Source organism: Leptinotarsa decemlineata, unplaced genomic scaffold (genome assembly GCF_025532065.1).
Source record: "Leptinotarsa decemlineata unplaced genomic scaffold, Ldec_3_MD MMD2_tig00026307_RagTag_RagTag, whole genome shotgun sequence".
Lineage (NCBI taxonomy): Eukaryota > Metazoa > Arthropoda > Insecta > Coleoptera > Chrysomelidae > Leptinotarsa > Leptinotarsa decemlineata.
In genome coordinates this window covers 15,073,119-15,098,651 of record NW_027412681.1, presented here as the reverse complement: position 1 = coordinate 15,098,651, position 25,533 = coordinate 15,073,119, and the positions used below count along the sequence as shown (strand labels likewise).

The 25,533-nt window shown below is 36.1% G+C and overlaps 1 protein-coding gene across 1 annotated transcript; it reads right to left on the bottom strand.

Annotated features, from left to right (window-relative positions):
- Positions 1-3,784: 3,784 nt before the first annotated feature.
- On the bottom strand, positions 3,785-25,145 carry LOC141485118 (uncharacterized). The gene is made up of 2 exons (XM_074181162.1): positions 23,585-25,145; positions 3,785-4,788 (listed from the first exon to the last, which is right to left on the bottom strand). Exons 1-2 carry the CDS (start codon positions 24,612-24,614, stop codon positions 4,469-4,471), a joined length of 1,350 nt encoding a protein of 449 aa, XP_074037263.1. The 5' UTR covers positions 24,615-25,145; the 3' UTR covers positions 3,785-4,468.
- Positions 25,146-25,533: the final 388 nt, after the last annotated feature.

Below are 25,533 nucleotides of genomic sequence, written 5' to 3'. Positions count from 1 at the left end.
ATCATTTACGTTTACATCAAGGTAAGTATAATTCTGTGGATTTAAATTTATCACTTTGATTTGTTCAGTATCAACAATAAGGCTGTCTGTTCAAAAAATAAGATGAATTTTCATTTTTCAAAAAATATTTCTGATGTGCACCTTTTGATATGTCCTAGAGCTCTCTCAGCAATTCGGTTTTCATCTCTTCAATAAACACAAAAACGCCGTCCTTTTAGGACTAAAAAAGTCGTAGGGGGGCAAATCTGGTGAATACCGTGCCTGAAGCATGATCACTGGGTTGTTGTTGGCCAAATATTACGAACAAGCAATGACGAGTGGGCAATATCTCGATGCGAAAGCCAAAAGCCACAATACCGTACGTTCTCTTCGTATTGCTTACTGACCGTACGATCATATGGCAAGAACTCCTATTGCAGTAAGTCAGGGTAATCGAAGTGAAAAGTGAGCAAAACCTTGACATTTGATCGAATTGGACGTGCTTTTTTGGTCTTGGCTCTCTTGGGCTCTTCCTGCTGGACTTTGGTTTTAATGTCATGACCATCGAGAAACTCGAGAAGTGTTTCTGTGAGCTGGTGAATAAATCTTATTCAGCACCTGTTCTGAGCATCATAAAATAACACTTTGTTCCGTATGAAGCGCATAAAGGATAAACTGAAATAGCAGTTACCCAACTACTCCATAAAACCGCTGTATTTGCGTGAAATAACATACAATATCGATCGTCGGCATTTCGTTTGATAAAATGAAGCAATAAAAAGTTATATACTTTTTCAGATGAAATTCAGATCTGGTAATTATACTTCAATTTTAGGAATATGTTCACGACAGCCAACGAATAACAAAAAGTGGAAAGCATTTCGTTAAATACACTTATCGAACTTCTTAGGAAACTGGATAATAAAACAGAATAAACCAACGAAACTCTAACTGAATGATTTACTGGGTAGGAAGAATAGATTACCTATCCTGGAGGAAGAAAATATCAAACTATCTGGAAAAGTTGAATCATAAGATCGTAGATTGCGTAGTAATAATCTTGTTGTTTTCGGCTTCGAAGCCAAAGATACTGATGGTACAATATCCCACCTGAGCAGCAAGCTATAAATTGATCTGAGTCTACTAGATCTTAATAATACATTTCACTTTTCTAACAAAAACCAAAGTAACATCTTGAAAATTGAGCTCTTGTCGTAGTACAAAAAACTTGAAATATTGAAAAATCTACACAAGCCCAAGGGCAAGAAAATCTTCGTTTCTAATAATTCAAGTCTCAAAGATCAAGTGGTCCACAAAAGGTTGAGAAGACATTTGAACAAGGCCAAAAAATTTGGAGTTGCAGTAACTGGAGTTTGGAGTAATCGTAACGAAAATTTGGTAATTGAAAGCGATTTCCATTCATTTATGATATTGAGACGAACTCGGACAATTTCAGTGCATATCTGAAAAACAATTATAATATAAAACCTGAATAGATTCCGCCAAAAAAACGCTGAGACCCCGTGTGAATAGCGTGCAGAAAGTCTAACTGTTAAACTTCATTATTTTTCATAATGTGTTTCTGACTTTTTTAGCTTCTTTTAGCTTGTAACACTGATCTTTCATTTATAGTTCGTTATTGAAAATTTCTATGAATGTATTTCTATGTACCTGTTAGAAAACCACATGTGCCAAATACGGCTTATCTGTTTTATAATCAATTGGAACACATCGTCTTTTGGCACTTTTTTATTATTAGTTTTTTTTTTTCATTCGATTTACTGGTATCACTGGTTCTTCTTACTTTTCCATCAGTTGTTTAGATTATTTTTTTTGAATGTGCGATCTAATTTCACTGGATTTGATTAACTTGTAGATTATATCACGTCAGAGAATATTGACATCATCGGACTCATTGAATCTGGGTTGTATTTCACTAGTTCGGACTTCCATTGTCTACTATATAAAATGATTTGAAATCCCTGAAACAAGTCCCATCCAACCCTATCAACTCATTTCTACATGAAATATTTTTCGAAAAAACTGAACACCACACTATTTTAATGGTTTTTTTTTACACAGAATACTAACTATACGGCCCTGTTAATATTTGTATGCCTTCCTACTTCGCTGTGGCTCTGCTGTCAGTACACAACTATATCCGTTGTCTAATGCTAAATACATGATGAATATTAGACATAACCTATATAAACGTCCATGAAATTTCCACCACGATATCGATGGTGTCCCACTTGAATAACTAAACAAAAATATTCTTACTAAACATAACTAAAATTTTGAAGAAGTTTTCAAAGATGTCATTAGGAATCGATGTCAACTGGTTGTTCTTAAATGCTGCATTTTATTCTTGGTGGCAGCAAATATATATTAGCAAAAGCAATTTGATTTTATAACAGTCTTATTAGTTGAATAACTTTTTTCGAGATCAATCGTCTAACACCAAACTGATGTTTTTTCACTCGACGCGCGTTTCACAAACAAAGTTAGCATCCCCTCAGGAGAAGAAAATTGATACCCGGTTTATTCTGGTTAATCCTAATATACTAAAATTTGTTACCTGAGGTTGTATACCTGTAGTCCAATATGAAATTTCTTGGTAATTAACTACCTGCAAGTTCTTGGTAATTATTCTCTTCCTAACACTTTGATATTTACTTTATCGAATATCTGTTGAAGCCCTCTCGTATATTGGGGTTCATATGGGATTACTATAAACTTGTTATTACTCTCCTCTTTTTGAAAAGTCAAAGATTTACGAGGTGCTTCCCTAAACTTGCATTTTCTAATTATCTTGTCAACTATATCTGGGTTAAAACCGTTTGCTTCAGCTACATACCGAATCACTCTCTTTTCATTGTCGTACTTATCTTTCTTTAAAGGAAAACCTGTGTAACAGAAATTGCAGTGCCGCCATTTTGTGTTGTGGACAATGACTCGAGTCATTGGGAATGTATCTGAAAGTGCCCGTGTCTTTCCTGTAAATGTCAAATTCTATTTCGTTCTGTTCGTTCCTTATGACCAATAAATCTAAAAACGGCAACTTTTGTTCTTTTTCTACTTCATTTGTGAATTTTATACTCTCACACCTGTTGTTTAGTGCTGAAAGGACATTCTCATGTAATGGAGGCATTATCCTATAGCAGGGCCCCACACAAACATACCTAACAATTGAAGTGTCATTAACTAAAAATTTTTAATAAACGATTTCATTCATTCATAGACTAGGTATCAATTTTCTTCTCTTGAGGGTGCTAACTTTGTTGCCGAAACGCGCGTCGAGTGCAAAAATATCAGTGCGATGTTAGGGCAATTGATCTCGAAAAAAGTTATTCAACTTTCACACCAAAGGTTCTAATCTCATCGTTAGTCATTTTAGTGTTTTTGAATTGTTGTAAATGTAACATTGTTGTAAATGTAACATACTATAAAATAGTTGGGAAATTATAATTGAAGTGACAATATGGTAATGAAAATAAAACAGTATCTGAAAGCATTCTAATGAAATAATTTCATTAAAGCTACAGGAAACAGTTATAAAATGAGCTTGAAATAGTTTCATAACTATCATAAAAATCTCGCAGAAAAGTGTTAATAAATTGCTGCATAACAATTTACTTTTATAGGAGAATAAGTTTTATAAGTTGGTTGCAATAACGTTTCTGTGATAATTTCCTGACTATTTCATAGTACTTTTTTAATTTTATTCCATAAACGTTTCTATGACAAATTTGTAAAACACTTTTATTGCCTACAACTGTATTGTGTTCACCGATCATCTATAGTCTATTTCAAAAGAGTGTAGAGTAATAAAATCTCATTAAGTATTCAAAAGCGCTACAGGGTGATCCGTCAATAAATTCTGTCACTTCCCTAGTCCGCATTGCAAAATTATGTCGTTTCATAAAGAGCAGGTAGATATCACCCTGTTTTAAGGAATTTGTCCATTGTTATCGACGGATAAATACTGAGCCAGAGGCGCGCTAGTGGGATAATTGCCAAAAGAATATGCATTCATAAAAATTATATTAAAGGAAATAAAAATTTAATACAGCAGAACAGTGTTATTAAAAAAATATAAAATGTAACAATAAAATATATACGAACCGAAATCGGGAAATACTCACAAACACACACGAACGAACTTTACGTATTGAAACACTTGTGGGGACTTTAAATCAATTTATTCACAAAAACGACAAGAACTTTACTGGATACGTTATTACAATTTGACACTTGAACAATACTAAAACTGTGAACTTCCCTTAACGTTTAACAACACTCTATTTATACCCTAATTGAATGTTCTAGAGATTACTAGGTACAATTTTCGAGAACCTTCCGAGAAAATAATTATTCAGACTACCCTTAATTCTAAACCCTAACCTAAGCAAATGTGTCACTGTCACTGATACACTGGTCTCTGTCCAGATTGCTTATCCCGCTACAGTATATTTACAATTCAATTAAATTATTCTACATCAGTATAGTCTTCATCCGAAGAACTGTCATCATCCCCTGGTGTTATAACTATAGGGTCAACCACCTGATCGACCAAGTTGTCCAGTTCCCACATTTTATCTTCCTCTTTAAAAACATGCTGGATTGCTTTTTGCCAGTTTTCTGATGTGATTTCCATAATGGCTTGATCAAACAATACCTTGACATCTTTCATTTTAAATGTGGTATTGTGCCTTGCAACATATTCTTTAACTTGTGCCCATATAAGTTCTATAGGATTTAATTCGCAATGATATGGCGGTAGGCGCAGCACAGTTACTTTATACTTTTCTGCTACAGTAGTTGTTTACAGCTGATTCTCGGCCTCCCCCCACCACTATGACGTATTAATTGCTTTTTTTTTGGTTGTTGTTTAGTGAAGTCAAGGCGATGTGACCTTGAAGTGTCTGGTGTATGGATCGTTCAGAATTTTTTTTTTCGGTTCTGGGCCTCCCCCCACCACTATGACGTATTAATTGCTTTTTTTGTTGTTGTTTAGTAACATCAAGGCGATGTGACCTTGAAGTGTCTGGTGCAGGGATCGTTCAGAATTTTTTTTTTCATATGAAATTTTGTGTGTGTATGTGTGTGTGACATAGTGACGTGATTACATTTGGTTGGTGTGTGGGAATGCACGGTACAGGGTTTACATTTTTCATTTATGTTCATGACCTTGAACATGGAATTCAACTTTGAGATAAGGAAACTAGATTGCATACATTGTAAAGTCAGGGTTTGATATTGTCCTTCATGTGTACTCTGTACCTGTTTGTACAGAATAAACATACGTCTGAATACCACGAAGATCCATCGACTGATGAGCGGTCCTTCTTCACCAGTTTGGACGGTATCCATCGTGACAGAGAGCGTACACGTCTGCACTCCGTAAAGTTTCAACGACCACTGTTTGCTTGTATCGCCTTCTGTCAACACATCGAGTTGGAATTGGTTGTGGTGGTGGTGGTGGTGGGGAGGGGGGGGGGCAGCGCCTGTGTTCGACGCATCGAGTTGGCTTCGACCTTGATCTACGTCACACCCTTAACGTACGTCACAAGGTAATAAGGATAAGGCGACTTTGAGGTAGTGTTTTAGATTTGACTTTGAATGACTTTCATTCACACTTCATATTTTCACAGCTATTTCGAACAATGTTCAAAGTCGCATAACCTTGGGGTTGACCTTGAGATTTTAGTCTGTCCCGGATCACATTAACATTGAAATGACCTCTACATACGTCACATGATCATGTGCTTGTCTATGTACAAACATACGTCTGCATACTTCGAAGATCCTCCATGTAATGAATGTTCCATCGGCGTGAGCTCGCCAAGTTAGTAGTGGTGTGACGTCACAGCAGCAGCAACCGTTCAACGGTAAGAGAGCGAGATGTTCACTCCACGACGTGCGGCTGAGTAATGCGTATTCATCGGTGTGCCCTTACCTCTATCGATGCAGTAAAGACTGACGTAACGCATCGCTCTAGCCTCGCTATCGATGGTGACACGCAGACGGCCGAGGACTGTGCTAACGTTTGCCCTCTCCGAGAGCGCAACGATCACAGCCTGTTGGTATCGACATCCAGTTGGGAGGTGGGCTTGGCTGTGACGTCAGGCATCTCTAGTGGGTAGCGAAGTAGGGTGAACTGAAGAGAGTTAAATAACGTGCATTTGTATAGATAATATTGAAGAATCTCGTAAAGTATTAATCTGAAAATTATCAACTTGAGCTGTACCAAGGTATGGTTAGGTGTGATGTCAGGCATCTCTATTGGGTAGCGAAGTAAGGTGAACTGAAGAGAGTTAAATAACGTGCATTTTTATAGATAATATTGAAGAATCTCGTGAAGTATTAATCTGAAAATTATCAACTTGAGCTGTGCCAAGGTATGGTTAGGGCGAATTGGATAAATATAACAATTGACAGAAATTCTCCCTATTATAGCAAAATTTGATCTCACATTTTCGCTTTGAAACCTCATTGAACTATTGAGGCCCGCGTCGAACTGCAAAGTTAAAGGTTATAAAATAATTAGAGATAAGTAATGAGAAGAGTTCATTGCATGTATTCAAATGATTCAACATGAAACAAACCAATAAAGCACAAGTGATAAGAAATGAGAGTTCAGAGAGTGAATTCTTGTTGCTTGTAACTATCCAATGGAATTCAAGATCTGAATCTTGTGCAATGTTATATTCATGATGACGAATAAAAGAACGGTTATTATTTAGGTCTCTTTTATGTACGGAAAACACTGAAGATAGTGAAATTGAATTACAGAATACATATTCGGAAAAGAAATAAATATAGTAGGATTTGGAAAAATCATGAGGTTTGGTTAGAATTTAAAAATTGTCGAAAGAAACAACTGCTCTGATGAGCCGATTTTCTATAGTTTGTGCCTGTATTTCTTGGTCCCGTATGACAAAAACTTGTCGATTTTGATATTGCACGTAGCTTTTGCATTCCGTTTCGACCTTCACAGCATATGACATCAGCGTAAATATAACTGAAAAGTAGGATGTGCCATCACTTTGATCGAAAATAAATTCATTCACCTGTCATTGCCAGATTTACCCGGCAAGTTTGGTTTGACTTTGAAATAAATGCAAGGTTATTATCTGCCCCAAAACAGATGCGTAGACTCAACACATAACATTTTACAGGAGAACAGACTGACATTTCTCACGCATATGCATGTCTAACATGAACTAGGTACTGCATACTTAATGATGATTCAAAATGCTACACTATATTTTTTCTTGAAATATGATTACATTACAATTTGAACCAAAATAGTGGATGATATTGACGTAACTTCAACTGAAACGTGGGTATCGCCTCACTTTGGTCTCTTTTTTTCCACACATTGGCAAATCTGATGGTGAAGTTTGGTTTAACCCTGAAACTAAATACTAGGATTTTCTCGAGGGTCGAGTTTTCATGTATGCCGATGACACAACATTGTGACGTCCCCAGATCTGAATGAAATTGAAAATGAAACGAAACTAGTAATCAATGAATTCGAATGTTGGTGTAGAAACAATCATTTAATAAATAATGGAAATAAAACAACATTTATCCAGTTCTCAAGTGAGTATCAGCGCCCTTTCCAAATAAATCTAGGTTTCGAAACTGAATTGTCTTTCAATAATCACATCGAATACTTGTGCACTTCTCTGAAAAACGTATTTTGCCTTCCTAACAATGAAATTAAATTTTTTGAGACATAATCTCTTGGATATATACTATGGTCTAGTGTATTCTAAGCTTAATATAAATATTACCATTTGGGGACACTCATCAGAAATAAATAGAATCTTTATAAGGCAAAAACGCTTCATTAGACTAATTTTTGATCTCAAATACAGAGAATCTTGTAAGAAAACATTCCAAGACACAAATTTTTTCACATTACCATGCATTTATCTTTACAAAATATTAAGCTACGTTCATGTACATTCCCATTCGCTAACAAGAAATGAGGAAATTTACTGTCATTAAACGAGACGGAGAAACGATTTCCATCAGGAAAAAATGAACCATAATGAAAGAAATTTTCTCATATTCAAGAAAAAAGTCAAAGACTTTTTTGTAACAAGTTGTTTTTACTTCCTGATAGAGAATGAAAATAATATTTTTGTGTAACATGTGCTGTTATTGATATAAGTGCTATAAGATAAAATATCTTTTGTAAAATGTGACGTGTCATATATACATTCATGTTTCAAAAATGATGACTAAAATTTGACATTGACTTCTCCGTCAATGTCATGCTAGACGGAGATTTGTAGACATGTAGTGTCAACACTTGACATTTTACAGGAGAACAGACTGATATTTCTCACACATATGCATGCCCTACATGAACTTCCGCACGCTTAAAAATGATGTAATAATTCAAAATGTCACACTACGTTTTTCTTTTCGAAACATTATTGATTACAAATCTGAAGCCATACAGTAGATGATTTTGATATGATTTCCACTGAAAAGCAGGTTTGTTCTCACTTTGGTCTGTTTCTCCCCCACCATGTCAAGATCTGACAGAGCAGTTTGGTTTGAGCTTGAAACTGAACGCCCAGGTTGTGCTAGACGGAGATTTGCGGAGTTTCCAAAAGAGATGCGTAGGGTCATGCCATTTTGCAGTAGAATAGATTGATATTTCTCACACATGCATTTGCTCGCCTAACAAGAACTTTCACGTATTGCAGTACAATCTAATCATTTGAAATTCAACACTATATTGCAGTGTCTGACGGTGGAGTGTGGTTTGACTGTGAAAATGAATACAAAGTTCATTCTTAGCGAAAACCATGCTAAACGGGGTTTGGAAGTTCTCCAAAACAATGTATACAGTCACAACACACCATTTTGCAGCGAAAAAGACATATTTTTCACACCTAAATATATTCTCGACATGAACTTTTACATGTCGCAATACACATGTTTCAATTTGAAATGTATCACTATCTTCTTCTTAAAACCCAATATTATCCAAGATTCAAGCCAATATACCATATGACGTAAGCGTGTATTCAACTGAAAAGGAGATATTTCCACACTTCAACCTGCAAACTGATTCCTCCCTTCCACCATTTCATGATCTGAATTTGAAGTTGAGTTTGATCTTCAACTTGACTACGTGGTCATTTTCTGTCGATGTCCTGCTATACTGGTTTGTGAGTCCCCAAATATTACATAATGCACACATTTTTCGTACATACACACGCATGCTTCACACCATGCATGCTTATGTTTATGTTGTAGTATTTTTCTCGAGAGAATTTATATGGTTGAAGCTGCGATGATTCTGCAACCGTGTTAGGAATAACACGTTAAAAGGTAAGACCTCGTTAGTCCTTAGCTCGCAACATCTCAACTTCTGAGAGTTGTCGTTCGTAAGGGGGCGACAGCTGATTAACGGAAAAACAGATTTCAAACAGAAACAGAACATTTACTTGCTGCATGATAAAGATACAGTAATGCAACTTGTCGCTATCGAATTGGGTACTGTAATAGCGTGATCAACATTTTTGTCAACATTTTTAGTGTTGTTCCTGTGAATATAGTGTTTCAGACTAATATATCATCATAGAAATTCAGTTTTCTGATATACTATGATTCCATAAGACATGTGTCTCAATAGCAGATTTTATTCATATTCATATTTGGTCACATTATTTCTAACGCAAAGTTTTCCCCGCTAGGTAGTGCTGTTTCTAATTTACTGTTCGAGGAATATTTTTCTGGCTCTCCATTTCGGTCAATCAGTTATTGTTGAACCTGCTTCTGCAATTTTGAAAAATGTTTGCTGATTTGATGAAATATATCGCATCTATCTTGAGCCTCATAATAGATGAATTCAAGGAGAAAACAGTGAAGGATAGACTTGAACAGTGTTATAAGGCTTCTAAACGAATAAAAAAAGATCTGAAAAATACTACTACTATGGGTGGGAAATAAAATCTACTAGCATTCTTAATCAGATGAAATTTGAGATGAGGAAAGGAGCAGGCCTGATTAGCCGGAAAGAGGCATCCTCTAATCGAGTACATTGGGATGATTCAGAATCGGCTTTTAATTCGCGTATCCGGACTGAAGTGATTACTAATCTCAAGCATAAGAACCTTACCCCATTTTTGATCGACTATAAGACCGTTTTTGTGATACTAATTCAAAATGCTTTGAAAAAAGATGCATTTTTAAAGGTTAATATGACATTCGGTGGAGAATTTGAGGTTGTCAAAGGCGATCGAATCTTCAACGAATATAAGTATTTCTCAATATCTAACGTATCCATCCATAGTAACACTGATATGAATATGTGGTTTGAGGATCATGTTATGGAGCCAATCATGATAAAGTTGGAAGAGTTTCAGGAACGTGACAGAGGTTAGACGTTGAAAGCAGTAGTGAATTTGGGGGTTACCGTAAACAAATTTGTGCCGCAGAGAGGTTCATCATACACTGAACTGCCTTCTCAAATCAAACGAAAAATCATGATAATGCCTGCTTCGCTTGTGCCATTGTTTCGGCGTTGTATCCAGTTCCCCATGGACAACATTCAGATCACATCCTATCTTATCCTGACTATTCAAAAGTTCTGAAGTTGTGAGGTATTCACTTTCCGATGAAAATTATTCAGATAAATAGTTTCGAAGAGCAGAATGATCTCTCAGTCGATGTTTAACGTTGAAACTTTTTAAATCCAAGTATACTGTAATACCGCTAAGATTAAGCATAGCAAAAAATAAAAGCAAACATCTGAATCTACTCATGATTCAAGACATGTATTACGATGAAAAATGTAAGGATTCAATAAATGTCTATGATGTTACGTCACCAACCAGAAAACACTTTGTTTGAATAAAAGAGCTATCTAGTTTGGTGAGTAATCAACTCGACAACCATAATAGAAAAAAATATTTTTGCCATAGGTGTTTTCACTGTTTTTCCACGCAAGCAATGTTAGATAAACACCTTGAAGACTGCTCGCAGACAAAGGAATGCCTACCAAAATTACCTATGGAGGGAAAATATATTTTTAGGTTCAAAAATTTCAAGAATAAAATTACATCGCCTTTCGTCATATATGCCGAGTGTATTGGTATCTGCACAAGATGGCAATAAATATCAACGACACATTCCGGCATCTATTGGATATTATGTGAAACGCTCTTATGATGATACACTACTATCATTTTATCGATCATTTCGTGATGAAAATTGTATGAAATGGTTTGCAGACGAGATAGGTCAGTTTGCTGAAGATGTTGCAACTGTGTTCCAGTGTCTATGTAAATATATCAGCCAGCCAGGAACCATTTTTTCAGGCAGCAACTCATTGTCATATATGTGACAAACCATTCAATATATCAGACAAAATAGTATGCGACCATAATCGTCAAATACCTAAAAATAATTAATCGCCAACCATCACACACAATGAGTGCATTTAAAACTATCAAGATGATCCAACAATTCCCATCGTGTTTCATAACTTATCAGGATATGATGCACATTTTGTTATAGAAAATATTGCATTGGATCTCAATGGAAGTGTCGCCGTTAGGCCGATAACAAAGGAAAAGTATATCTCCTTCATTAAAAATATTTCTGGTAGCAAGATCCACTTCAGGTTTTTTAACTCATTCAGATTCATGAGTTTTTCGCTGGATACGTTAGTATCATATCTATCAGATTTTTCAAATCTCATATCACAGTTCTCCAACCGCTCGAATGATGAAGAGTAGATTTTGACAAAAAAGGGTGTAATGCCGTATGACTATATCGATTCTTTCAAAAGATTGTTTACCCCCTATCGAAACCTTTTGCAACATATTGAAGGAAAAACCGTGTCCTAGGAGATCTTACTTACGTGCCAAGCTGATATGGGCTACTTTTAATATAAACACATCGGGAAAATATACGAATCTGTATTTGAAGACGGATGTTATGCTTCTGGCTATGTCTTCGAGCAGTTCCGCTCAAGTTGTCAAAAAACTTACGGTTTGGATCCTGCCCATTATATCACTCTGCCTGGCTATACATGGGATGCTATGTTATTCAAAACGAAACAGCAACTTGAACTTCTCACCGATGTAGATCAGTTGATGTTTTTCGAAAAGGGAACAAGAGGTGAACTGAGTCAAGTTTGATCCAAGCGAAGAGTCACAGCTAATAACAAATACATGGGTGGTGATATCTTATGATAAAGCCAAAGCTGACTCATACCTAATGTATTTCGATGTTAATAATCAATATGGTTGGGCAATGTCTCAATATCTACCATACGGCTGGTTTGAGTAGATGGACACCAACATTGATATCACAACTGTGCCTGATGATGCCTCGGAAGGTTATATACTAGAAGTTGATATGGAGTATCCAAACAACCTTCACGATATGCATAAGGATTTACCGTTTTGCCCCGATCATGTGGATCCTAAGACAAAAAAAACTCGAACCGAAAGTACATCGGATGTGAAACAATTTAAATTGATGGCTACTCTACAGTCGAAGAAATAGTATGTGAATCATTATAGAAATCTCAAGCAGGCCTTAGAAAATGGTCTCATTTTGAACAAGATTCATCGTGTTCTGAAGTTCAAGCAGTCTACATGGTTGAAGCCCTACAAAGGCTTGAACACACGTTTGCGAACTGCTGCCTCGAATGATATTGAAAAGAACCTATTCAAACTAATGCCGTATTTGATATGTACTGCTATCTTCAAAACTCAATTTTTGTCCCATATATATAAATATTTATTTCAGGGAAAACTATGGAAAATCTGAGAAAGCACTCTGATGTTCGCCTTGTAACGAGTTGGGATGGGCGATATGGTGCCGAAGCCAGAATCTCCAATCCTCGGTTCAAGAGTTTGACTGTCTTCGATGAAAACTTGACTGTCATTGAATTGGATAAATCCAAAATATTCATCCACAAACCTATATATATGTTGGAATGGTAGTACTGGATTTGGCAAAGTTGACCACATATAATTTCCATTATGAATACATGGCTCCTAGGTATAGAGAAAATTTTTGCGCAGTTTATACTGACACGGACAGTTTGATTTATGGAATTATAAATTATGATCCATATGAGATGATAAAAAATGATTGTCATCAGTATTTCGATACTAGCGATTATCAATCAGATATCATTTACAATATTCCCCGAGCGAATAAGAAAGTGATTGGATTGATGAAGGATGAGAACAACAGAAAGCTTATGCTCGACTTTATTGGACTCAGATCTAAATTATACTCAACTAAAACTGCAACGTCAGAAGATCAAATCACTGATCTGAAAAAAAGATTGAAGCAGGAGAGTTATGAAAATGATGAAATCAAACAAATTGTGGCCAATTTTGGAGTATCCAAGAAAGCGAAGGGCGTTAAACATAATGTTGTCAAAACAAAAATCGCTTTCGAAGATTACGTGGCCTGTTTGGAAAATTATACCGAAAAAGCAATCACACAAAAAAATTAATAAATTCCTTTAAGCATAGGGTGTATTCAACAGAACAAACGGAGATTGTTCTGAATCCTAACGATGATAAACGCTATCTAATTCCTGAAACCTACCATACTCTTCCATGGGAACATTACTCAATTCAAAATCTATGAATATCGATTAATAACAATATCAACTACAAATTATTATTCTCGTCTCACATGAACGGTTCTATGTACGAGTGAAAATCACATATCACATTGAAAGTTTTTGTTAATATATTATCTTGTTGCTGATATACAGGTGTATTTTTGTGAGTCAAATCAGAACTATTGGAAAAATGAACCCTACTGTCATTTATTTCGAATTGAACCACACACCTATTTTCTTTCGAGAGAGGTTTTATATAGGGCTATTGGCATAAAAATTCAGTTTTGACCAAATTGCAGTATATTTCATAGCAAAGCACTCCATTAATTATGAATCTCGATATTATAGAAAATGCCAAGTCGAACAAACATGTTATTATCAGCATATACCCTTTTCAATATTAGTCCTTATTGAGATTAAAATCTTCCATAATTACCAATCAACCACATCTATCCTTCCACTATTCTAGACAAATATCTTCAATTTCATCAAAAGTCAAATATGGAGCTACATAATCGAAAATTGGTATGATGGAGATTGCGATCATACTGTTGGAATGGAACAATCACATTACAATTGTAGCGAATCAATTGTTTTGCTATTCGTCTGTAGTTTTGATCTAAATACATAACATCGATATTTTTATGGCTATACATTGAAAACATTTTCTCAAATTTGTACCAATATATTTCAAATACGCACTTGGTGTTATGAGAGTTTACTTGATTTTGAGATTTACTGGTGTGTGATTTTTCTGCGTATCAGTAGAATGGCTTCAGTTTTATAGGGAGACTAGATCAAGTTTATTTTTTTTCGACCATTCTTAGCTGGAAATAAAGCCCAAACATAACACATTTATGATTCAATACCGGACAGCCCTGTTTCGACCCGCCTCAGCTCTCATCAGTGGTGTTACGCTGAACCACAAATTCATTGCTAGAATCAACTGTAATTGAAGAACAAGCTATAGTTAAGAAGCGGGTTTTACATCTCTGCCCACGGCGGGGGTGGAATTTGCAGACCGGTTTCGGGCAGTTTGGCCACTCGACTACGGCCCATTGTTTACTCTCTTACATAATAATTATAAGTAGAAACCAGGTGAATATTAGGTGGTTCCTCAACAGATAGTTTCGGGTCTATAATGAACGTAAAGTCGAGTGGCCAAACTGCCCGAAACCGGTCTGCAAATTCCACCCCCGCCGTGGGCAGAGATGTAAAACCCGCTTCTTAACTATAGCTTGTTCTTCAATTACAGTTGATTCTAGCAATGAATTTGTGGTTCAGCGTAACACCACTGTGATTGCTTTTTCGGTATAATTTTCCAAACAGGCCACGTAATCTTCGAAAGCGATTTTTGTTTTGACAACATTATGTTTAACGCCCTTCGCTTTCTTGGATACTCCAAAATTGGCCACAATTTGTTTGATTTCATCATTTTCATAACTCTCCTGCTTCAATCTTTTTTTCAGATCAGTGATTTGATCTTCTGACGTTGCAGTTTTAGTTGAGTATAATTTAGATCTGAGTCCAATAAAGTCGAGCATAAGCTTTCTGTTGTTCTCATCCTTCATCAATCCAATCACTTTCTTATTCGCTCGGGGAATATTGTAAATGATATCTGATTGATAATCGCTAGTATCGAAATACTGATGACAATCATTTTTTATCATCTCATATGGATCATAATTTATAATTCCATAAATCAAACTGTCCGTGTCAGTATAAACTGCGCAAAAATTTTCTCTATACCTAGGAGCCATGTATTCATAATGGAAATTATATGTGGTCAACTTTGCCAAATCCAGTACTACCATTCCAACATATATATAGGTTTGTGGATGAATATTTTGGATTTATCCAATTCAATGACAGTCAAGTTTTCATCGAAGACAGTCAAACTCTTGAACCGAGGATTGGAGATTCTGGCTTCGGCACCATATCGCCCATCCCAACTCGTTACAAGGCGAACATCAGAGTGCTTTCTCAGATTTTCCATAGTTTTCCCTGAAATAAATATTTATATATATGGGACAAAAATTGAGTTTTGAAGATAGCAGTACATATCAAATACGGCATTAGTTTGAATAGGTTCTTTTCAATATCATTCGAGGCAGCAGTTCGCAAACGTGTGTTCAAGCCTTTGTAGGGCTTCAACCATGTAGACTGCTTGAACTTCAGAACACGATGAATCTTGTTCAAAATGAGACCATTTTCTAAGGCCTGCTTGAGATTTCTATAATGATTCACATACTATTTCTTCGACTGTAGAGTAGCCATCAATTTAAATTGTTTCACATCCGATGTACTTTCGGTTCGAGTTTTTTTTGTCTTAGGATCCACATGATCGGGGCAAAACGGTAAATCCTTATGCATATCGTGAAGGTTGTTTGGATACTCCATATCAACTTCTAGTATATAACCTTCCGAGGCATCATCAGGCACAGTTGTGATATCAATGTTGGTGTCCATCTACTCAAACCAGCCGTATGGTAGATATTGAGACATTGCCCAACCATATTGATTATTAACATCGAAATACATTAGGTATGAGTCAGCTTTGGCTTTATCATAAGATATCACCACCCATGTATTTGTTATTAGCTGTGACTCTTCGCTTGGATCAAACTTGACTCAGTTCACCTCTTGTTCCCTTTTCGAAAAACATCAACTGATCTACATCGGTGAGAAGTTCAAGTTGCTGTTTCGTTTTGAATAACATAGCATCCCATGTATAGCCAGGCAGAGTGATATAATGGGCAGGATCCAAACCGTAAGTTTTTTGACAACTTGAGCGGAACTGCTCGAAGACATAGCCAGAAGCATAACATCCGTCTTCAAATACAGATTCGTATATTTTCCCGATGTGTTTATATTAAAAGTAGCCCATATCAGCTTGGCACGTAAGTAAGATCTCCTAGGACACGGTTTTTCCTTCAATATGTTGCAAAAGGTTTCGATAGGGGGTAAACAATCTTTTGAAAGAATCGATATAGTCATACGGCATTACACCCTTTTTTGTCAAAATCTACTCTTCATCATTCGAGCGGTTGGAGAACTGTGATATGAGATTTGAAAAATCTGATAGATATGATACTAACGTATCCAGCGAAAAACTCATGAATCTGAATGAGTTAAAAAACCTGAAGTGGATCTTGCTACCAGAAATATTTTTAATGAAGGAGATATACTTTTCCTTTGTTATCGGCCTAACGGCGACACTTCCATTGAGATCCAATGCAATATTTTCTATAACAAAATGTGCATCATATCCTGATAAGTTATGAAACACGATGGGAATTGTTGGATCATCTTGATAGTTTTAAATGCACTCATTGTGTGTGATGGTTGGCGATTAATTATTTTTAGGTATTTGACGATTATGGTCGCATACTATTTTGTCTGATATATTGAATGGTTTGTCACATATATGACAATGAGTTGCTGCCTGAAAAAATGGTTCCTGGCTGGCTGATATATTTACATAGACACTGGAACACAGTTGCAACATCTTCAGCAAACTGACCTATCTCGTCTGCAAACCATTTCATACAATTTTCATCACGAAATGATCGATAAAATGATAGTAGTGTATCATCATAAGAGCGTTTCACATAATATCCAATAGATGCCGGAATGTGTCGTTGATATTTATTGCCATCTTGTGCAGATACCAATACACTCGGCATATATGACGAAAGGCGATGTAATTTTATTCTTGAAATTTTTGAACCTAAAAATATATTTTCCCTCCATAGGTAATTTTGGTAGGCATTCCTTTGTCTGCGAGCAGTCTTCAAGGTGTTTATCTAACATTGCTTGCGTGGAAAAACAGTGAAAACACCTATGGCAAAAATATTTTTTTCTATTATGGTTGTCGAGTTGATTACTCACCAAACTAGATAGCTCTTTTATTCAAACAAAGTGTTTTCTGGTTGGTGACGTAACATCATAGACATTTATTGAATCCTTACATTTTTCATCGTAATACATGTCTTGAATCATGAGTAGATTCAGATGTTTGCTTTTATTTTTTGCTATGCTTAATCTTAGCGGTATTACAGTATACTTGGATTTAAAAAGTTTCAACGTTAAACATCGACTGAGAGATCATTCTGCTCTTCGAAACTATTTATCTGAATAATTTTCATCGGAAAGTGAATACCTCACAACTTCAGAACTTTTGAATAGTCAGGATAAGATAGGATGTGATCTGAATGTTGTCCATGGGGAACTGGATACAACGCCGAAACAATGGCACAAGCGAAGCAGGCATTATCATGATTTTTCGTTTGATTTGAGAAGGCAGTTCAGTGTATGATGAACCTCTCTGCGGCACAAATTTGTTTACGGTAACCCCCAAATTCACTACTGCTTTCAACGTCTAACCTCTGTCACGTTCCTGAAACTCTTCCAACTTTATCATGATTGGCTCCATAACATGATCCTCAAACCACATATTCATATCAGTGTTACTATGGATGGATACGTTAGATATTGAGAAATACTTATATTCGTTGAAGATTCGATCGCCTTTGACAACCTCAAATTCTCCACCGAATGTCATATTAACCTTTAAAAATGCATCTTTTTTCAAAGCATTTTGAATTAGTATCACAAAAACGGTCTTATAGTCGATCAAAAATGGGGTAAGGTTCTTATGCTTGAGATTAGTAATCACTTCAGTCCGGATACGCGAATTAAAAGCCGATTCTGAATCATCCCAATGTACTCGATTAGAGGATGCCTCTTTCCGGCTAATCAGGCCTGCTCCTTTCCTCATCTCAAATTTCATCTGATTAAGAATGCTAGTAGATTTTATTTCCCACCCATAGTAGTAGTATTTTTCAGATCTTTTTTTATTCGTTTAGAAGCCTTATAACACTGTTCAAGTCTATCCTTCACTGTTTTCTCCTTGAATTCATCTATTATGAGGCTCAAGATAGATGCGATATATTTCATCAAATCAGCAAACATTTTTCAAAATTGCAGAAGCAGGTTCAACAATAACTGATTGACCGAAATGGAGAGCCAGAAAAATATTCCTCGAACAGTAAATTAGAAACAGCACTACCTAGCGGGGAAAACTTTGCGTTAGAAATAATGTGACCAAATATGAATATGAATAAAATCTGCTATTGAGACACATGTCTTATGGAATCATAGTATATCAGAAAACTGAATTTCTATGATGATATATTAGTCTGAAACACTATATTCACAGGAACAACACTAAAAATGTTGACAAAAATGTTGATCACGCTATTACAGTACCCAATTCGATAGCGACAAGTTGCATTACTGTATCTTTATCATGCAGCAAGTAAATGTTCTGTTTCTGTTTGAAATCTGTTTTTCCGTTAATCAGCTGTCGCCCCCTTACGAACGACAACTCTCAGAAGTTGAGATGTTGCGAGCTAAGGACTAACGAGGTCTTACCTTTTAACGTGTTATTCCTAACACGGTTGCAGAATCATCGCAGCTTCAACCATATAAATTCTCTCGAGAAAAATACTACAACATAAACATAAGCATGCATGGTGTGAAGCATGCGTGTGTATGTACGAAAAATGTGTGCATTATGTAATATTTGGGGACTCACAAACCAGTATAGCAGGACATCGACAGAAAATGACCACGTAGTCAAGTTGAAGATCAAACTCAACTTCAAATTCAGATCATGAAATGGTGGAAGGGAGGAATCAGTTTGCAGGTTGAAGTGTGGAAATATCTCCTTTTCAGTTGAATACACGCTTACGTCATATGGTATATTGGCTTGAATCTTGGATAATATTGGGTTTTAAGAAGAAGATAGTGATACATTTCAAATTGAAACATGTGTATTGCGACATGTAAAAGTTCATGTCGAGAATATATTTAGGTGTGAAAAATATGTCTTTTTCGCTGCAAAATGGTGTGTTGTGACTGTATACATTGTTTTGGAGAACTTCCAAACCCGTTTAGCATGGTTTTCGCTAAGAATGAACTTTGTATTCATTTTCACAGTCAAACCACACTCCACCGTCAGACACTGCAATATAGTGTTGAATTTCAAATGATTAGATTGTACTGCAATACGTGAAAGTTCTTGTTAGGCGAGCAAATGCATGTGTGAGAAATATCAATCTATTCTACTGCAAAATGGCATGACCCTACGCATCTCTTTTGGAAACTCCGCAAATCTCCGTCTAGCACAACCTGGGCGTTCAGTTTCAAGCTCAAACCAAACTGCTCTGTCAGATCTTGACATGGTGGGGGAGAAACAGACCAAAGTGAGAACAAACCTGCTTTTCAGTGGAAATCATATCAAAATCATCTACTGTATGGCTTCAGATTTGTAATCAATAATGTTTCGAAAAGAAAAACGTAGTGTGACATTTTGAATTATTACATCATTTTTAAGCGTGCGGAAGTTCATGTAGGGCATGCATATGTGTGAGAAATATCAGTCTGTTCTCCTGTAAAATGTCAAGTGTTGACACTACATGTCTACAAATCTCCGTCTAGCATGACATTGACGGAGAAGTCAATGTCAAATTTTAGTCATCATTTTTGAAACATGAATGTATATATGACACGTCACATTTTACAAAAGATATTTTATCTTATAGCACTTATATCAATAACAGCACATGTTACACAAAAATATTATTTTCATTCTCTATCAGGAAGTAAAAACAACTTGTTACAAAAAAGTCTTTGACTTTTTTCTTGAATATGAGAAAATTTCTTTCATTATGGTTCATTTTTTCCTGATGGAAATCGTTTCTCCGTCTCGTTTAATGACAGTAAATTTCCTCATTTCTTGTTAGCGAATGGGAATGTACATGAACGTAGCTTAATATTTTGTAAAGATAAATGCATGGTAATGTGAAAAAATTTGTGTCTTGGAATGTTTTCTTACAAGATTCTCTGTATTTGAGATCAAAAATTAGTCTAATGAAGCGTTTTTGCCTTATAAAGATTCTATTTATTTCTGATGAGTGTCCCCAAATGGTAATATTTATATTAAGCTTAGAATACACTAGACCATAGTATATATCCAAGAGATTATGTCTCAAAAAATTTAATTTCATTGTTAGGAAGGCAAAATACGTTTTTCAGAGAAGTGCACAAGTATTCGATGTGATTATTGAAAGACAATTCAGTTTCGAAACCTAGATTTATTTGGAAAGGGCGCTGATACTCACTTGAGAACTGGATAAATGTTGTTTTATTTCCATTATTTATTAAATGATTGTTTCTACACCAACATTCGAATTCATTGATTACTAGTTTCGTTTCATTTTCAATTTCATTCAGATCTGGGGACGTCACAATGTTGTGTCATCGGCATACATGAAAACTCGACCCTCGAGAAAATCCTAGTATTTAGTTTCAGGGTTAAACCAAACTTCACCATCAGATTTGCCAATGTGTGGAAAAAAAGAGACCAAAGTGAGGCGATACCCACGTTTCAGTTGAAGTTACGTCAATATCATCCACTATTTTGGTTCAAATTGTAATGTAATCATATTTCAAGAAAAAATATAGTGTAGCATTTTGAATCATCATTAAGTATGCAGTACCTAGTTCATGTTAGACATGCATATGCGTGAGAAATGTCAGTCTGTTCTCCTGTAAAATGTTATGTGTTGAGTCTACGCATCTGTTTTGGGGCAGATAATAACCTTGCATTTATTTCAAAGTCAAACCAAACTTGCCGGGTAAATCTGGCAATGACAGGTGAATGAATTTATTTTCGATCAAAGTGATGGCACATCCTACTTTTCAGTTATATTTACGCTGATGTCATATGCTGTGAAGGTCGAAACGGAATGCAAAAGCTACGTGCAATATCAAAATCGACAAGTTTTTGTCATACGGGACCAAGAAATACAGGCACAAACTATAGAAAATCGGCTCATCAGAGCAGTTGTTTCTTTCGACAATTTTTAAATTCTAACCAAACCTCATGATTTTTCCAAATCCTACTATATTTATTTCTTTTCCGAATATGTATTCTGTAATTCAATTTCACTATCTTCAGTGTTTTCCGTACATAAAAGAGACCTAAATAATAACCGTTCTTTTATTCGTCATCATGAATATAACATTGCACAAGATTCAGATCTTGAATTCCATTGGATAGTTACAAGCAACAAGAATTCACTCTCTGAACTCTCATTTCTTATCACTTGTGCTTTATTGGTTTGTTTCATGTTGAATCATTTGAATACATGCAATGAACTCTTCTCATTACTTATCTCTAATTATTTTATAACCTTTGACTTTGCAGTTCGACGCGGGCCTCAATAGTTCAATGAGGTTTCAAAGCGAAAATGTGAGATCAAATTTTGCTATAATAGGGAGAATTTCTGTCAATTGTTATATTTATCCAATTCGCCCTAACCATACCTTGGCACAGCTCAAGTTGATAATTTTCAGATTAATACTTCACGAGATTCTTCAATATTATCTATAAAAATGCACGTTATTTAACTCTCTTCAGTTCACCTTACTTCGCTACCCAATAGAGATGCCTGACATCACACCTAACCATACCTTGGTACAGCTCAAGTTGATAATTTTCAGATTAATACTTTACGAGATTCTTCAATATTATCTATACAAATGCACGTTATTTAACTCTCTTCAGTTCACCCTACTTCGCTACCCACTAGAGATGCCTGACGTCACAGCCAAGCCCACCTCCCAACTGGATGTCGATACCAACAGGCTGTGATCGTTGCGCTCTCGGAGAGGGCAAACGTTAGCACAGTCCTCGGCCGTCTGCGTGTCACCATCGATAGCGAGGCTAGAGCGATGCGTTACGTCAGTCTTTACTGCATCGATAGAGGTAAGGGCACACCGATGAATACGCATTACTCAGCCGCACGTCGTGGAGTGAACATCTCGCTCTCTTACCGTTGAACGGTTGCTGCTGCTGTGACGTCACACCACTACTAACTTGGCGAGCTCACGCCGATGGAACATTCATTACATGGAGGATCTTCGAAGTATGCAGACGTATGTTTGTACATAGACAAGCACATGATCATGTGACGTATGTAGAGGTCATTTCAATGTTAATGTGATCCGGGACAGACTAAAATCTCAAGGTCAACCCCAAGGTTATGCGACTTTGAACATTGTTCGAGATAGCTGTGAAAATATGAAGTGTGAATGAAAGTCATTCAAAGTCAAATCTAAAACACTACCTCAAAGTCGCCTTATCCTTATTACCTTGTGACGTACGTTAAGGGTGTGACGTAGATCAAGGTCGAAGCCAACTCGATGCGTCGAACACAGGCGCTGCCCCCCCCCCCTCCCCACCACCACCACCACCACAACCAATTCCAACTCGATGTGTTGACAGAAGGCGATACAAGCAAACAGTGGTCGTTGAAACTTTACGGAGTGCAGACGTGTACGCTCTCTGTCACGATGGATACCGTCCAAACTGGTGAAGAAGGACCGCTCATCAGTCGATGGATCTTCGTGGTATTCAGACGTATGTTTATTCTGTACAAACAGGTACAGAGTACACATGAAGGACAATATCAAACCCTGACTTTACAATGTATGCAATCTAGTTTCCTTATCTCAAAGTTGAATTCCATGTCCAAGGTCATGAACATAAATGAAAAATGTAAACCCTGTACCGTGCATTCCCACACACCAACCAAATGTAATCACGTCACTATGTCACACACACATACACACACAAAATTTCATATGAAAAAAAAAATTCTGAACGATCCCTGCACCAGACACTTCAAGGTCACATCGCCTTGATGTTACTAAACAACAACAAAAAAAGCAATTAATACGTCATAGTGGTGGGGGGAGGCCCAGAACCGAAAAAAAAAATTCTGAACGATCCATACACCAGACACTTCAAGGTCACATCGCCTTGACTTCACTAAACAACAACCAAAAAAAAGCAATTAATACGTCATAGTGGTGGGGGGAGGCCGAGAATCAGCTGTAAACAACTACTTGCTACATCTTCTACGGCATATTTCATGAAGCGAGATTTATGTTGTTTTACTATGGCTAGTAGTTCCTTCTTTACTGAATTCGTCTCAAACTGAATACCTTTATTTGACAGCCAGTTAATAATTTCTTGCTTTCTCCAAGCTGAAGTTGGTACCTTCTCTAAGCGCCTTGAATGGTAGCTTGCATTATCCATAACCACGACCGAATCAGCTGAAAGAAATTTTAACATTTCCCCGAAGTAGTCTTCGAAGACATCCGAATTCATGTCCTCATGATAATCTCCCGTCCGGCACGACTCAAAGCTCAACAAACCTTCTTTTAAAAATCCGTCTTCGCTTCCAATGTGAGCAATTATAAGCCTCTTCCCTTTTCCCGAAGGCACTTTAATACCCGTCGAAAGGCCTTCTATGAAAGCTTGGCGAGAACTTGTTATATTTTTATCTTGCCACATTTTTTTGACTATATAACCTTCGTTTATCCACGTCTCATCAAGATAAAAAATTTTCTTTTGCTCTCTGCGGTACTGCTTTATAGTTGTCAAATATTTTCGTCTCCAGCAAACAATTTCATCACTTTCCAGTAATAGTGCCTTTCGATTGTGCTTTTCCCAGGCAAAATTCATACTTTTTAAAGTTTTCCATAAAAGTTTTCTGGATATCAAAGGAATATCGTTATCTTGGCTTATCTCGATAAATATTTTTTCAAGAGTGGGTATTTCCTTTTTAAAATAAAACGAATGAACTTTTCTTCGAATGTCACACTTGGTGTCTTCATCTAAGATTTTTATTGGTCTTCCTGATTTTCTCTTGCATGGACTTACCTGGCCTGATATCTTTCTTTCTCGCAATAATTTAAAAATCGTGGACTGTCCAATTCCAGTCATTCGGGCACATCGCTCAACACTTTCTTGCACAGACAAACTAGGGTGATCGTGTTTTATGCAATCATATACATTTAAAATTACAACTTTTTCGCAAACAGATAGCGGAGAATTTTTTACACTTCTTTTCTTTGGAGTAAATGTCCCCATTTTATAACTTTTTCACTATTTCTATATCACAATATCACTGTACGTTTAATTGGCGTAGTAACAATTACTATTATAACTCGAATGTTTAAGACACCATTACAATATATTTAAACCCTTTTTCTTAATTACCTGGGTTTAATAGGTATTGCATGATTGGTGGGCAGGGTCAAAAAGGGATTATTATAATGACATGGCACCTCGGAACTAAGTGTTAACCCTTTTTTGAGAAATCATGCTCAAGTATATGAACCCAAATTGCATATTAAATAAGTTTACAAGAACCACTAAAATTAATCTTAATCTTTTTTTAAGAAATTTTACTTACCTAAATACATGTAGGTACTTAGTTTTAGACCAAATTACTTCCCAAAAATGGCCTTTTATTATTATCTATGTCTGTAATTTTTAATTTACTTTAATTATTAAGTTTAATAATCCTAAGATTTGCCTACGCCCATGGACGACAACGAAATTCAGGCAAATTTTATGACACTTCATGATTTATTACTCTACACTCTTTTGAAATAGACTATAATATAATCAATTAACATTTTGGAAGTAATTATAAAATACCAATAAAATAAAACAGTTGCAACACTATGGAATTATAAAACAACTTCGCTGGTTGGGCAGGCTCTTTACTCATCCTTCACCTAGTGTGTTCAATACCCAGATGGATCTGCTTCTATTCCCTACTTTTATAGGTGTTTTTATAAAAAAGAGTATTCAGTTCATTTTCAACACGTATCATTTTGACGTCGTTCATTTTGAATACTTCATTTTCTGAATTTTTTGGAAATTGATCCACAGTTCCATTGGATAAGAGTTTAAAATCGAAGAAATCCTTGTGAGACATTTCATGAACAATGTACGGATTCCCTTTTTTTTTCGGGTTTGTGATTATAGTTATGTACCGGAT

Coding starts and splice junctions, on each gene's coding strand:
- LOC141485118 (XM_074181162.1), bottom strand. CDS start 24,614: ATGGGGACATTTACTCCAAAGAAAAGAAGTGTAAAAAATTCTCCGCTA. Junction 4,789..23,584: donor TGCCGTAGAAGATGTAGCAA/GTAGTTGTTTAC, acceptor CTACTGTAGCAG/AAAAGTATAAAGTAACTGTG.